Source organism: Ammodytes marinus (assembly GCF_949987685.1).
Source record: "Ammodytes marinus genome assembly, chromosome: 7".
Lineage (NCBI taxonomy): Eukaryota > Metazoa > Chordata > Actinopteri > Uranoscopiformes > Ammodytidae > Ammodytes > Ammodytes marinus.
In genome coordinates, this window is record NC_137211.1 from 23957453 (window position 1) to 23972456 (window position 15004).

Sequence of the window (15004 nt, forward strand, 5' to 3'; positions counted from 1 at the left end):
TAATGAATCAGTAGCAACTAATGTACCACTCAAATAGTTTTCAGTTAACACAGGAGGGGCATATGCGGTTGCTAGGAGAAGATAGAAGAAATATGTCGTACGTTGGTCTCACACTTAAAAAAGCTTTGAATGGATGACTGTCAGTGAGCCGACAAAGAGCTGTTTCCTCATTTAATTTATTTATTGAGAATCCTTTGTAAGTCTTTCACATAAACAAGGGGGTGGGTACAGTGGGCTGCCTGTAAAGTACCTGTCTGGAGTTTAAATGTTCTCAACATGTTTGTGAGGGGGTTCTTTCTTCTCTATGTTGAGCAATAATTACGGCAATAGGTTTATTTATAGTCCAATACAGCAGTCCAGCAATACATAAACACTATCTCTGGAAAGCTTGTAGATATTAGAGGGTTTTCTTTTCACTATGTGGCAACAAAAATCTAAAAAAGAAAAAACAATCTCTTTTGCCACAGTGAAACAATTTAGTATTCCTTACTAACCACTTGCTTCTTTCCTCAGTGCCTTTGCCTAATGGGGCGTCACACATAGAGGAAGATGAGGATGAAGATGAGCAGGGGGAGAAGTTTGAGTTTGATGATGATGAGGAAGACATGGGACCCTCAGAGATCAGTCCAGACTCTATGATGAAGAATGAGCGGAGACCAGACGTGTCAAACCTTTACGCCAAGGTAAACACAGTCAAAGATGCATCCAAACAGGACACGACTGCAACAGCCATCACAGAGCAGAACAACCACCAGGACTGCTCAGGTGAATATAGCATGTATACACAATAGATCTGGACATTTTAAAATCAAGGTAAGTCTCCTTTCAGATTGCAATATAAATGTTATCTCTTTTTGTTTGTTTGTGGCAGATATGGAGCTCAGGGAGTCACCAGAGGGGTGAGTTTTGATGGAATAAATGATGTAACATAATAAGGTAAAAGCATTTAATTGATCCTAATACTAACATCTGTAAGCCATTTATAGGCAGAACAGTTATCTATGAAACAACACATTTTGAATCAGTGTTGTTTGTATTAAATTGGGCCATACAGATAAATACAAATTTTGCACATTTATAATATACACAGAATTAAAATGGTAGTAGATAATGCTTCACTGTTACTGTAAACTTACACTTAAAAAATACTGGTTCTGTCAGTTTTTATAGTACAATAAGAACATCATGTCTTAATTCAATCATCAGACTGCACCTCAACTCTTCCTTGTAATGTGATAGGACTACACACACAAACTGCTGTTAACGGTCACAGGTGACATGCTATGGGTGGACCCTGTCGGTTGAATATGTGGCCTTTCCACTGGTCTGTTGGCTGAAGATCCTTCTGGATCCTTGCAAATAGGAGTTTGACACAAAAACAAACAAAAAAGTTTACTCTGGAGGGGTGTACTATGAAGGGAGATTAACCGGTTATAGCGAGGTATGTTTAGCCTTGAGCCATTGTTTTCACTGTCACTGGCTAGATCACCATGGTAACTGAGGCTGCATGGCTAACCTGCTCTGAGGAGGATGTGTTCAGAGTTTGGGATTAAAATCGGCTAAAAAAAGTGCTGTTTTTTTTTTACTCATACACTGCTTTGGAAATGTTGTGGACCTGCAGAAATTCTCTAAGAGTGATAGACAATCATGTTAAGGGAACACTGTTTATCTGCAAACTGCTTTTACCATATGTTAATAAACTAAATGGAGCTGTGATATTACAGAAGTGTAGTTACGCTCTGCAGCTTTTCAACAGGGAAAGCTACATTCATTCAGTTATTGTTGCAGAAGATATAAAATAGCTACTGAATTCAGGGCTATTCAAAACGTTGTTTTTGCTCTCAATGAACTAATATGTTCGCAATTTTACCTGGCTGTTTGCACGCACTGGCTATAAAAGAAGCCTTCTATAAAATCACAGGTCACAACATGTTTACTTGGATATGTAATGCAGTAGGCAGATCACAGCATCAATGTTCAGGTAAACTATTTTCACATAAGGACATTGCTGCAGGTGCACTAAAGCTGCTGCAAATTATACTTCATGTGTCAGAAATATCCACACACACAGCACAGACTTCAAAATGAATCATCTATTCATGTATTGACAATAATCACAGATGATATTCAATCAATAAGATTCATTTGACTTTGGCTTGGCCTAAAACTAAACTGATTCCCACGTATCCTCCTTTATAGGACTGTGTCAGACCTAAATGCAATTCTCGAGAATAGGGTTTAAATATGGTGAGTCAAGTTTAAAGTTCAATTGCTTTACAATGTGAAGTTTTTTATTATTCAGCTGACATCTCGTAGTACACCACTCAGGTCCACCTACTAGCCTTGTTCCAGAACTTTAAATCATTAAATGGTCCTCAAATTCCACCTCATAGACTGATAAAATACTGTACATCTTGTTGAGGGAAAAGAAGAACCCTTTCTTTTGACATTTTCAAGTGATAAAACACTATATAAGGTTGTCTGATTGACCTTTCGAATTAAATTTCTTGTTGCAGAAGTTCCACCTGCTCTGACCTGGGAGTGACAGGAGACGTAGAGAGAGTCTGCAAAGGGAACAATATTTATGAAGGTAAGAACTAAAGAGGGGCTAAAGTGTCTGATATGAGAGCCTGTCAAGCCTCTTTTGGCCCCTGTAACCAGCGCTGTTTCTTTACTCTCATCAAAGTGAGGTTGTTTTTTGTGTTTGTTTGCGTACGGACAGCCAAGGCATCATATCGAGCCAAGGAGTGGCTCAGTGTGGTTTCAGAGCTCACACTGCGATTACACAAAGGTACACAGGCTGTCTGTATTGTTAGCTTTGTAGAAGTTAGCTTGTAGAAAAGGTAAGATGCTACTTGTCTGTCACCACCACTGAAAAATGCAAATGATGTTGGAATAGAAAGCAAAAGTCCCTTTTGATTTTTTTTCCAAATGAGAATTTTCTGCTTCCAGTAAATGAGGCCATGTTAGCATTAGAATAGCTAGCTGCCCTCTGCTTAATTCCTCTGTAGCGTGCCCCATAGTTGTACATAAATGCTTTCCCCCTGTCCTTGTACCCATACAGAAAGACCATTCATCCTACCAGCTGAATGGTGGTTTACCATGTTTTCAGTCATTGGATATTGTGCGTAGTAGGTCTACTTGTGGTAATGTCAAATTAGCGAGCTTGTGTGTGTGTAGCAAATTATGTTTAATTGTGCTATGCCAGTCTTGACAGGTCACAGTGTGGTGAACGTTAAACCTGTTCTTGAAAAGAACACATTTCAATGAGTAATATTCCCTGAAGGGGGTGAACAGTTTATTAGAGGATAAATCAGTTTTCCAGGTCCTTTTATAAATCAAGTGCCAGACAGGCACAATTTCTGTGAGTGAAAAAAATACATCACAAACAAAAAAAACACATACGTAGCGTACTTATATAATGTTTGAATTTTGAAAATTGTGCAAATATTTATATTTCAATACCTGTATTTACCATTCAACACCTTATGCTGACAACACACACACACACACACACACACACACACACACACACACACACACACACACACACACACACACACACACACACACACACACACACACACACACACACACACACACACACACACACTTAGTTCCAAGAAGTAACACTTAGCATTGAAGCACCACATGAGTATATGTTTAACTGTATCTACTTCTACTATTAAAATCAATGATGGCTAATGGAAACTGTAATTAAACAAAATACATTATGTTTAAGACAGCAACCAGGTGAGAGTAAAGTGGGATTTGTACATAATCAAACACTGGTATGGTTCTTAAAAATCTATACCAATGTTTTACACTTTACATTGTAGAAAAGCCCTCTATGACGCCAGAGGACTGTGCAGTGAATGGGTGCAGCAGCCCACAGCAGGATGTTGCTGTGGACGAGGTGTTCTCAGTCACTCCCCAAACTGAACAACCCACACCTGATACAGTCACAACAACCAACCTGAGTACGGTGACCTCCAGCCCAGGCAGAGTGAGCAGAGACCCAGACGTGCTCTATGATGACGTCCCTAGTGAGAGCCTACAGCAACCAGTGCAAGGTGAATCTCCTAACATTTGATTATTATTCACATTATATATACTGTAAGTCCATACATTACAGATCAGAAAAATACGTGATCCCTGTATAAGTCTCAAATAGGACCAAGCAAGCAGTATTTCACGCTGCGATTTATACAGTTTCAGTAGATCGACTAAAACAACACAAGGTTTAAACTGTATTGTATGCCCATCTCTTGGCTTCTATGTGTAGATGTGGTTGACGACATCTATGAGGACATCCAGAGACCTTATCTCCGTAGCTCCAACGGCTGGAGCTCCAGTGAGTTTGAGAGCTACGATGAGATGTCTGACAGTGAGACGGTTCCCCCAGCCCGCACCAGCAGCAAGGTAACTCATTGAGAGATTGTGTCTGTATGTGAAGATGCTTTGTATACGCTATCATAGGATGAAGAAATGATGGTCTATTTTTTTTCTTTTTTTCAAAAAGCACTGCAGGACTTTGCATGTGCAATTCATACGTGTAATGGTACCTGGACTTACACAAAAAATAATGGAATATTATGTAATAAACAAATATAAAACCAGTAAGGTTCTGGCCTCAGTTGTCTTATGCTGCCCTCTGTTGGATAAATATCCCTGCAGGATTAAAGGTGGAGTCAGTGATTCTGGAGAAAAGCTTGTTGTCAAAATGATTAGTTGTCGAAATCAGTGAATATTTCAAACATACAGAGTACAGAGTACAGACTGGTATCAGTTTGAGTAGATATTCACTGATTTTGACAATTATTGATTTTGACAACAGCTGCTCTCCCTGACTTCATGACGGATAAATGAGGAAATACTGCAAAAATCTCTTTGTCTCCAGTTCCAGCTTAACAGTACCAAGTTTCAGTATCATGCACACATCCACTGGATGTTCTGGAAGGAAATCCCTAGTCCATAAAAATACCATCAGTAATGCTTCCTTTGATTGGAATTGTTCACTGAAAGTTACCATTTACGGTCGGTCATCATATGTAAACATCTTATGAGTTATAGATAATGTGCCTGTGGCGAAACGTTTGAGAGGTTGCTTTCATTTCAGTGCCACACAGGATGCCAGCTCATCAAAGCTATTTTAGTTCCACTTTTTCCAACTAGTTTTGCTTTCTATATTATTTTTTGGTTTGATTGTTATATGTTTGGTTGTGGTTTTACTTCTGCAGCTCACCATTCCTTTTCTTTATTGTTCCTTACCATTGTCAAGTAGTTTATATATTTATTTTATTTCAAATGTAGTTTAAGTGTGTTAGACTCAGAGTGAGAAACATAAACAGACTTGCTCTGTTGTTGTAAGCATCAATCATACATCATCGTGAGCGAGAAATTTGGGGATATGTGTTAGAATCCATCGATCAAGTCAAATTACTTTTATTTATATAGCACCAAATCATAGAAGAAGTTACCTCATGACTCATGTAGAAAAGTTCTCTAATATGTTGTCAGAAAGTACTTTGCATAGGCCTACTGTATATTTTAGTTCAGTTTTCTGCATAGATTGCCAAGCATCCACCATTTATTGCATCCAGCCTTGACATTTGGTCATGTTCCAAATCCAGCAGGACAAAAGCTCTTCTATTAGATCTGCAGAGTAAGCTTGAAGAAACTGCACCATCATACGTTGGTGTGCGGTGAACCAGTCAGTCACTATACTTATTAAGAAGATATTGTCCCAAAACTGGACATGGGTAATCATTTAGGTAATTTGGTAAATGCTGTTGATTGGGCTTATTGCTGTTATATAGCAAAGGACCACACTTAATACCCAGGGGGCAAAGTGATTTTATGGACATGGAGCGTTGTAAAAGGTTGTTCACCAAAAATGACATCTAGGACCTTCCACGATCACAACCTGGGTGGACAACCTTGTCAACAAGCTGCTGGAAAGCTACAGCGGGCCGACATAGCAAATCAGAACCTGTTTAAGTAAATGGGGGTGAATGGGGATGGGCTAATGGGGAATTTTTTTAACTTATAGATATCATTATGAAACTTTGCCAGTTGATTACTGACATTAAAACAAAAACTTTTTGTATTACAGTATTTTCGAAAATGTTTAAATAAATATGAAAAATCATCAATATCTTACTAATGATGCGTAAATTTGCATATCTGCAAAGCCCCAAAATCTAGATGTTGGAAGAAAACAAAGTCAATTTGTTTTTAAATTTTGAAAACAAAACAAGTGTCCAACTGCCTGAAGCCTTTCCTAATCACAGTTCAAATTTGATCAATAACCCATAGAAAATACATTTTTTACACAGTTACATTTCATGTGCCATGGACCAAAAGTGTCCTTTTGGAGTCTCCAGCTGGTATTTTAGGAAACGGCTAGCCATTCCCTTGGAAAAAACAGTGTAAAAAATTCATTTTCTATGGGTTATTGATCAAATTTGAACTGTGATTAGGAAAAGCTTCAGGCAGTTGGACACTTGTTTTGTTTTAAAAATGTAAAAACAAATTGACTCTGCTTTTGTCCAACATCTAGATTTTGGGGCTTTGCAGATATGCAAATGTACGCATCATTAGTAAGATATTGATGATTTTTCATATTTATTCAAACTTTTTGGAAAATACTGTAATACAAAAAGTTGTTGTTCTAATGTCAGTAATCAACTTGCAAAGTTTCATAATGATATCTATAAGTTTAAAAAATTCACTTAAACAGTGGTTCTGATTTGCTCTATGTCGGCCCCCTGTAGCTTTCCAGCAGCTTGTTGACCAGGTTGTCCACCCAGGTTGGGATCCTGGAAGGTCCTGGATATCATTTCTGGTGAACAACCTTTTACAACGCTCCATGTCTGTTTTTCCAAAAAAAGGGGTTTTGCCCCCTAGGTATAAAGGTTACTGTATGCAGCAAGACAAATCCTTTGTCAGTGACCAATCTGTACCTGTACATATTGTGAGTGCCCTTCTGTAACATTGCCACTCTTCCTTTGGAATGGTACTATTTAAAGCTGCTTCACTGCCACCAGATTCCATATGAGGATGTGGCCCATGATGCAACACTGACCACTATTCACATTGACAAATGTCACTCAGTCAGCAATGGCGGCTGACCTTATATTATATTACTTCCCACAATCAAAATTTCCACAATAGGAGCCTCCTGATATGCTGTGAAGATTCTCCCCCTGTCACCCGTTTGGGCCAGAAATCAAAATGTTTATTTTGAAAGTGAGTTGCTGTATTGAAAATGGCTTTGGTAAAACTACAGTTAAGCATTCTGTTGTGGTATCACACACACAAATATATACAGTAAATGGTGTTTGCCAAGAGTGCAAATGCAAGTGTTGGTTGCCTCCTTGATCCGTGCTTGTTGCCAACTACAATCTTTTTACCTCTTTTATAGGTTGAGAATTAAATTAAAATGTATTTCAGAGTTAAAACAAGTGCTGATGATATTTCAAATTGAGAGAGCTTTTCAATAGGCTGCTACTAGGTGTTTGCAATATATTGAAATATTATTCATGTCTCTTCTTTGGTAGGTGTGAGAAAACTTTGTAAATGAGAAATAATAAACTTGCACTCTACTATGTGTGTGAGCAATTGAAAAAAGACTGTAATAGTTACAGTGGGCGTCAAGCAGGACCAGGTGGGTGCAAAATCGGTGGGCAGTGACCTTCAAAAGTCCATATTGGTCCAACCCAAAAATCACCTTTGCGGGGGCTACACCGGAGCTAGTTCATATAGCAGAGTATATATAGACAGTGTGAATGAAACCTGGTCGGATCAAAAGAGGAAGTGATTTTTTTTCTGGCAGTCCCTCGCTATGTCAGCACTTCTGTCTTCTGCTTCTGTCACCATGTGTTTCTCCTCCTGTTGGACTTTCCCCACTCTGCGCCTGTGTGTGTGTGTGTTTTGAAAAAAAGGACACAGCGTAACTTGAGTAAGCCCTTCAGTGTGGAGATGTGTGTGAATGTTTGAAGACGGGTTTTGAAAGGGGGAGTAATTGAAATGGATTTGTCCAAATGCAAGATATTGACAGATATGTGAGGTAGGTGTCTTCTGTCTTCCAAGACTATTATTATCTAAGTGAAAGAAAAAAAAACAATAACTAGAGCTCACATTACTACTTGAGTACAGATGGACTCTGAAGTCTGGAGAACTTGACTTTTTATTTCATAGATTTTTAACTGAAATTTACAGTTCAATCTTTCAGACAAAGTTAATGTGTGTGGCTGTGAATTGTTCAGACAGGCATTGAATACATAAATGCATTTGGAGAAGTTTGCCCATCAGTCTGTGGTGTATAAATACCAAGTGCAAGTAAGCACATGCAGGGGCCAGGATTGAGAGGGGATGCTACTCTTTAGTGTGTTGGTTGAAAGTTTGGTTATATTTGAAGATGTTTTAACAGGTTGTATCGGTGTCACAAAGATTAATGTGAAGAGCTACACACAGTAAACATTGTGCTATGACCTCGGGATAGGATGTTGGTTTTGGTTTTCCTCTTGGAATGAGCTATTTCCAGGTGTTTTAATCTGGAACACTGTGTCTGTGCTCTGTGTTTTGGTGTTGGTCTGCCAGCTGCCTGCAGATGTGCGCGGGCTGAAGGAGCGTTGCGCTGGCACCAAGAAGGATTTGGCTGTGCGTCTCAATACACCCCATGTGGCCCAGATCAAACAGAACTGTGACACCAAGGTAGGACTCTTAAGTACTTATTCACTAATGTTTCCCTCCCATTCTCCTCCTCTTACTCATGGATACAACTGAGTCTTTTCGAGGGAGGGAGAACAAGACACATGTTGTCGACCAACAGTCTAATGTGATGCAAAGGCCTGATTTTAGTTTTGAGAAGAAGTCAAATAGAATTTGAAACAAATAACAAATCCTATTTGTTCCATTTGTTTTGGTTTTCATTATCTGCAGTAACCTTGGTTGTATTTCTGTGCTATCGTTGTGTTTTCCAGGTGCAGCAGTTGATGAAAGCGGCGAGGAATGGCACCAAGGACGGTTTAGAAAAAACAAAGCTAGCCATGTTTCGCAAAATGTCATTCCTGCAGAGGAAGGACTCCACAGGTAAACAAACTGCACACATGGCATTAACAAGGACACCTAACCTGTTCCGTGTGTGTTAAAAGGAATTGATGCATTTCTTCTCGTGCATGTGCAGACATTTAGGAACAGTCCTGACAAGGAATGTGTAGACAACAGACACACACACACACACATAGCATGAGACAGAACTGATAATTGGCGGAAATGTTTCCACTAACACTTTCAGAAGACAAACAGCACCCACCCAAGGAAGTCTTAAAAAATAATTGCTACCATTTAAGAAAATATTCAGTTGTGGTGCATAGAAGTAACAATTAACATAACACTGAAGGAAACAAACAAACAAACATGAGTTGCAGCTATTGTGAATGTTTGTGACAGAGTAGCCATGACAGATTATTTTGTGTTTTTTTTCTCTAAAGCGGTTGTGTTTGATTTCTGCAGGTGAGGGAAAAGATGATGCAGGTTACATGGATGTGTCCGTGTGTGAGTTAAAGCATCCACCACCACAACTCTGCCCCATGCCAGAAGGGCTCAGCAGTCAGCAGGTGTGTGTGTGTGTGTGTGTGTGCTCCTGTGTTTGAAAATGAGCATATCATTCATAGTTAGCTTATGTTATAAAGACAGCACAATATACTTTATATGCATACTATTACATCCATTACAAGTTCTCTGCTTCCGATAATCAACATTGATCAATTTTACCTTAAATATGCAATGACTATACATAGCGTAAATTCTTACTTAGTGGGCAAATACTTCTCTGAACCACACACTATCTCTTTAAAACACAAAAACTGTTTTCATTCACTAATTTATCGCTACTTTGCTGTTTTATGTAAATCATTATAGTATAGCAATTCCGTTTTTCTTTACCTAGACAACTTTTATTTATTTCCCTGGCACAAGTTGTTATTTGATACGCTGTCATTATTTTAATACAAGCATACATATAGAGGGACAGTACTGTACATTAATCATTTTGTAATAGTTATTGCAGATGTTTTAAGAGTTTCTCGCTGCCTCTTCCAGGTGGTCAGGCGTCTCATCCTGAGCTCCATTGTGCAGAGTGAGAGCAGCTACCTGGACTCTCTCAAGAGAATCCTACTGGTGAGTCACATCAACAGGGAGACCTCTACATGCTACTATGGAAGCTCGTTTTTTTTATTGGACAACATTAAAAGTCAAAGAAACAGAGAGTGCAGCCGTTTCTGGAGCGAGTTATCTAGCATCATCTCAGATCCATAAGTGTGATCAAACCATCAAAACAGACATTGGGAAGGATTTTTACCTGCTCCACCATTGTAGGCGCATACACATTCACCCATCTGTCGCTCTGCACGTGCACCGGCAGTGAGGCGGGTGCCGGTTTGTATCATTCTCTCTTCTGATTGGTTATTAGTAGTGGGATCCCCGAAAAGTTTATTTGACGATTACATGCAGAGCAAGTGAACGAGAGATCGGCTTTATGAAACGCGCACACTATATAAGTGATCACTGTATGAATAAAGAGCGATTTAATACTTATATTAACATAAATAAATCGCTTACTTCACCTTTAATAAACGGATACCTTCAAATCCTGATAAGTTACATATTAAGTCATTATTTAGCTTATAAGTGAGAAACAAGTATGTCAAAGTATACAGTTTGATCATAAGCAAGACAGAAAGAAAAAAAATTGCTGTCTAATCCCACGAGACCCTGGTTGAAGCAGGAAGTAACATAACCACAGAAGTACATACAGTATGCCAAGCTGACCTATACTTTGTGTCTACCAGGAGTACCAGAAGCCTTTGCTGGAGCCTCAGAACATGATCCTCAGCACCAAGAAGGTCCATCAGATCTTCTACCGACTGCAGGAGATCACTCAGTGCCACTCCATGTTCCAGATCGCCATGGCGTCACGCGTGGCAGAGTGGGATCACAGCGAGAAGATAGGAGACCTGTTTGTAGCCTCGGTCAGTCACGCAAACCTCTTTCTTTCTTTCTTTCTTTCTTTCTTTCTTTCTTTCTTTCTTTCTTTCTTTCTTTCTTTCTTTCTTTCTTTCTTTCTTTCTTTCTTTCCTTCCTTCCTTCATTAATTCCTTGTTTAATTTCTGTCCCTTTTCACTTTGCTTTCCTCTGAGTGGGAATAATACTACGGATTAAAACACACACAAGGAGTCATAGTGTTGAAAGTGAAGTTTATTTCACCAGCAGAGAACATCTTCACTAGAGGTGTTTGCAGAGGTTGTGTTACATCAGTGTGTGTAAAAAATAAACAGTGGGATGACTTATGTGTCCTGATGTCACACTCCTATGTCCTCCACAGTTTTCAAAGTCCATGGTGCTGGACGTGTACAGTGACTACATCAACAACTTCACCAACGCCATGGCTCTGATCAAGAAGGCCTGCATGTCTAAGCCTGCTTTCCTGGACTTTCTGAAGGTGTTCACACTTTGTTTATTAAACCATATAAACCATGCAGTTAGCCCACTGTGACCTGTTAGACCCTGTCTGCTCTGGAGAGGTTTCAGTCCTGTGTTTCACTTGTCCGTCTGACAGAAGTGAAACCCATCTGTTTTATCCAATGCTTTTATTTTGACCAATACACCTCCAGCATTTTCCAATCACTGAGAGTAGACATTTCAAATTTGACAACCAGCATTAAAGCTCAACAACACCCAGGCAATACATTTCAGTATTTGGGTCCAGAGCAATACAAAGGACTACATATGTCAGTAATTATAATATAGATCTACTGTAAGTGAAGTGCGCCCTGTAAGCTGTAACAAGAGAGAGAGTAAAGTATCACAGTCAAACAAACCTGATAAAAGTGGTCCGGGCCATTCTTCAGAGGAAGACCTATACCATCATAACCGTACAACCGTGAAATGACACAGACTGTCTGGGAGATTTAAATGAGAAAACTGGAGAATTTTCGAAACCTGGTTAAGGTTGTTGCCTGAAGCAGTTCATGCTCAATATGCTCAATGTTTTACTAAGAAAATAGCGCATGAAAGAAGTGCAGATCCATGTTGAAGTTGAACCCCTTGTTTTATAACACCAGACACTTTTTTTTTTATCCGGAGGAAAGTGACAATGTATTTTCCCTGTGCCTTACAGAAGAAGCAGGCGTCCAGTCCAGACAGAATCACTCTGTACGGCCTGATGGTCAAACCCATCCAGCGCTTCCCTCAGTTCATTCTGCTGCTGCAGGTGAGTGACTGACACAACAGAGACAGCAGTGAATGCATACTCAGTCTCTCTGTTCCCTGCTGTTGTATGGTCAGCTTTATCAATAGAGGTATAAGATAATAGTGTCAAATGAAATGGAGAGGAAACAATAACCTCCAGTCTATTTGGTGTGTGCGGTCAAGTGGAGACTTTTGGTTTCATTTCAAGGACTGAAATTTTGTGTTGGAGTTTCTGACGGGGAAGTGAGGAAGTACAAGGCAGCCACTCTCTGCAGTACATTGTGGGTATTAGAGACTGAACATGGCTACAAATATCCCCCTTTACACCTGCTGTTACAAAACAAAGACAAGTGGGTTTCAACGTATATGTTGATTCTCTTATCCTACCATCCTCAACAGTTACAGCGGGCATAACAATGGAAAATGGTTACTTGTATCTAAAGAAAAACTGTTTACTCAAGATAAAAAGTTGATGTTTATCAGATCTCTACTTGTGCTTTTATCAGGCTGCTGCTGTCTGAGACTGTCATACAATTTACTTACATTGAATCAAATGTCCGTCATAAGACTAATAACTCATCAAAGACATGATGTGTAAAAAGATTTGACATGTTATTTCAGAAGGAACATAGCCAGTTCTATTTATGGTCATTGATTTGTCTCTTGCAATTTCTTTGGGAATCAAAAGGACCTGACCCCCCCCCCCCCCCCCATGCCTTGAACTCTCTGTCCATCTCTGTTCATTACTATGTATTAGGACATGTTGAAGAACACTCCAAAGTCCCACGCTGACCGGCTGCCCCTGCAGCTGGCTCTCACTGAGCTGGAGACTCTGGCAGAGAAACTCAACGAACAGAAACGTCTGGCTGATCAGGAGGCTGAGATCCAGCAGTTAGCACACAGCGTGGGGGACCGCAACCTCAACAAGGTGACACATGATGCATTATAATAACCCATAGTAGTAAAGCCTTTATCTTGTCAGTTTTAGATCATGAATAATCATTGAATTGCTCTGTGTTGCCTCCAGCTTCTGAACTCAGAGCAGAGGCAGCTGATTCAGTGTGAACTTCTCACTGAAATCGTTTACGGCGACAGAGGTCAAGTTCTCAAGTCCAAGGAGAGGAAGGTCTTCCTCCTCAACGACACGCTCATCTGTGCCAACGTCAACCTCAAGTAGGTAGCTGTTTTGGTCGTTAAAGCTCATATTAAAAGAGTGTGTAGTTTTGGATGAATGTGTGTGTGTGTTTTGGGTTTTAGTTGTCACTGAATGGAACATTAAAAAAAAATTGATGAATATATGTCTCGTGTCCGAGTGTCCTTTACATAGGTAGGTCAAATCTAAGCCTAGCTTCGTACAAAGACTAAAGGCAGAGGAACACTACTAACCTTGCTCCGTCAAAAGTGAAGTCAAGCTTTAGCTGTAATTCTTATATGTAGTACTTTTGCATTGTGCCTTTTGAAATAAAATGTGAGACGTTGCTGTTTTTGGAGCAGTTAACATTACAACATAACACCTTCTTTGGCTGAGTCTGGAGGCTTTGTGATTTTTAACATAGAACTCTGGTGTCTGTCCACCAGGGGGCCTCCTGACATCAACAGCCTGGTGCCTGTTGGTCCTAAGTACACAGTGAAGTGGTGCGCTCCTCTGCTGAACACCCAGGTGGTGGAGGTGGGACAGGACAGTCTCCAGAGCAGGGACAGTCTCATCTCCTCCAGACGCCACAGCTCCACCTCCAGCACAGGTACTGTTCATCATCCACGGCTCAACATCTGGCCTTTAAATGCCCTCCACCCACGCAGACACAGCTAATAGGATCTGAATGTATTCATACCAATACATTATAGCTAAAATATGTGCCAGTGTATGTACATATACATATATAAAATATATTGCACTGCAAATTAATGATTGAACAGGGTATTAGGAGAAGAGTAGAGAGGGGGGTTGATGATGCACTGGACATTACTGTCATAGTTTAGAGTAGTTATGGCTCTGGGGAAGAAGCTGTTCTTAAGTTATTAACTATCCAGTATGAATTAACTGATAGTGTCAGTCAGAACTGGTAAAGGGTAGTAGTGGTCCATCCCAGTCATGAATTGATCACTAGTGGTCAATAAAGAATCATTACAAGGTAGATGGTGTTTCAATGGTCCACTGATACTGAAGCTGTCTCCCTGTGTTTCAGGTAAAGTGTTCCTGGGTCCTCCCAGACTCTACTCTGAGCTGGAGGAGCTGCAGCATGACCTGTCTGTGGTGGAGGAGGTCTCTCTGCTGGTGGGCACGCTCCATGGAATCTACCAGGTAACAACTCTTATTGTTCTAAATTCACTTCACTATGCAACGTCAATGACCACATTCACGTTATTAAAGCTGACCTGAATGCTTCTAAGCCTCATTCGTTGCCATGGCAATTAAAGCCTTATCCAGTATTGAAAGGCATTGCTTTGAATATTCTCTGGTCATTTTCAAATTTTCAAAGCCCAAAAAATGTTATTAGGGACAGTTCTACATATTATGTTGACTAACACTAATGTGTCAACCTGAGATTTAAGGTGGGCATGACTAAACTGTCCCTCTTCAGCAGACCAATGTAAAAACTAACTCTTCACATCCATTATTTACAGTGAAGTTCTGTAATGCCACCGATCATAACATGCTCTGGAGAGAAAAAGAAAAGTGTTTTTGCGTTAGCTGATTACTGACTTATGTAAGCCATGACACTGCAAAACCATTATCAGAAAATTGAAT

At 39.8% G+C, this 15004-nt stretch overlaps 1 protein-coding gene across 1 annotated transcript in view; it reads left to right on the forward strand.

The window, feature by feature from the left end:
* Window positions 1-15004, forward strand: part of LOC307253357 (rho guanine nucleotide exchange factor 10-like protein) — a 31034-nt gene that overhangs the window by 5271 nt on the left and 10759 nt on the right. Inside the window, exons 3-18 of the mRNA XM_080031355.1 lie at window positions 514-765; window positions 872-899; window positions 2517-2590; window positions 3840-4073; window positions 4286-4422; window positions 8605-8718; window positions 8988-9096; window positions 9520-9623; window positions 10108-10185; window positions 10857-11036; window positions 11390-11506; window positions 12185-12277; window positions 13013-13183; window positions 13283-13428; window positions 13834-13997; window positions 14442-14557. Coding sequence (XP_079887481.1) covers window positions 514-765; window positions 872-899; window positions 2517-2590; window positions 3840-4073; window positions 4286-4422; window positions 8605-8718; window positions 8988-9096; window positions 9520-9623; window positions 10108-10185; window positions 10857-11036; window positions 11390-11506; window positions 12185-12277; window positions 13013-13183; window positions 13283-13428; window positions 13834-13997; window positions 14442-14557 — 2117 coding nt within the window. The remainder of the gene's footprint in view (window positions 1-513; window positions 766-871; window positions 900-2516; window positions 2591-3839; window positions 4074-4285; window positions 4423-8604; window positions 8719-8987; window positions 9097-9519; window positions 9624-10107; window positions 10186-10856; window positions 11037-11389; window positions 11507-12184; window positions 12278-13012; window positions 13184-13282; window positions 13429-13833; window positions 13998-14441; window positions 14558-15004) is intronic.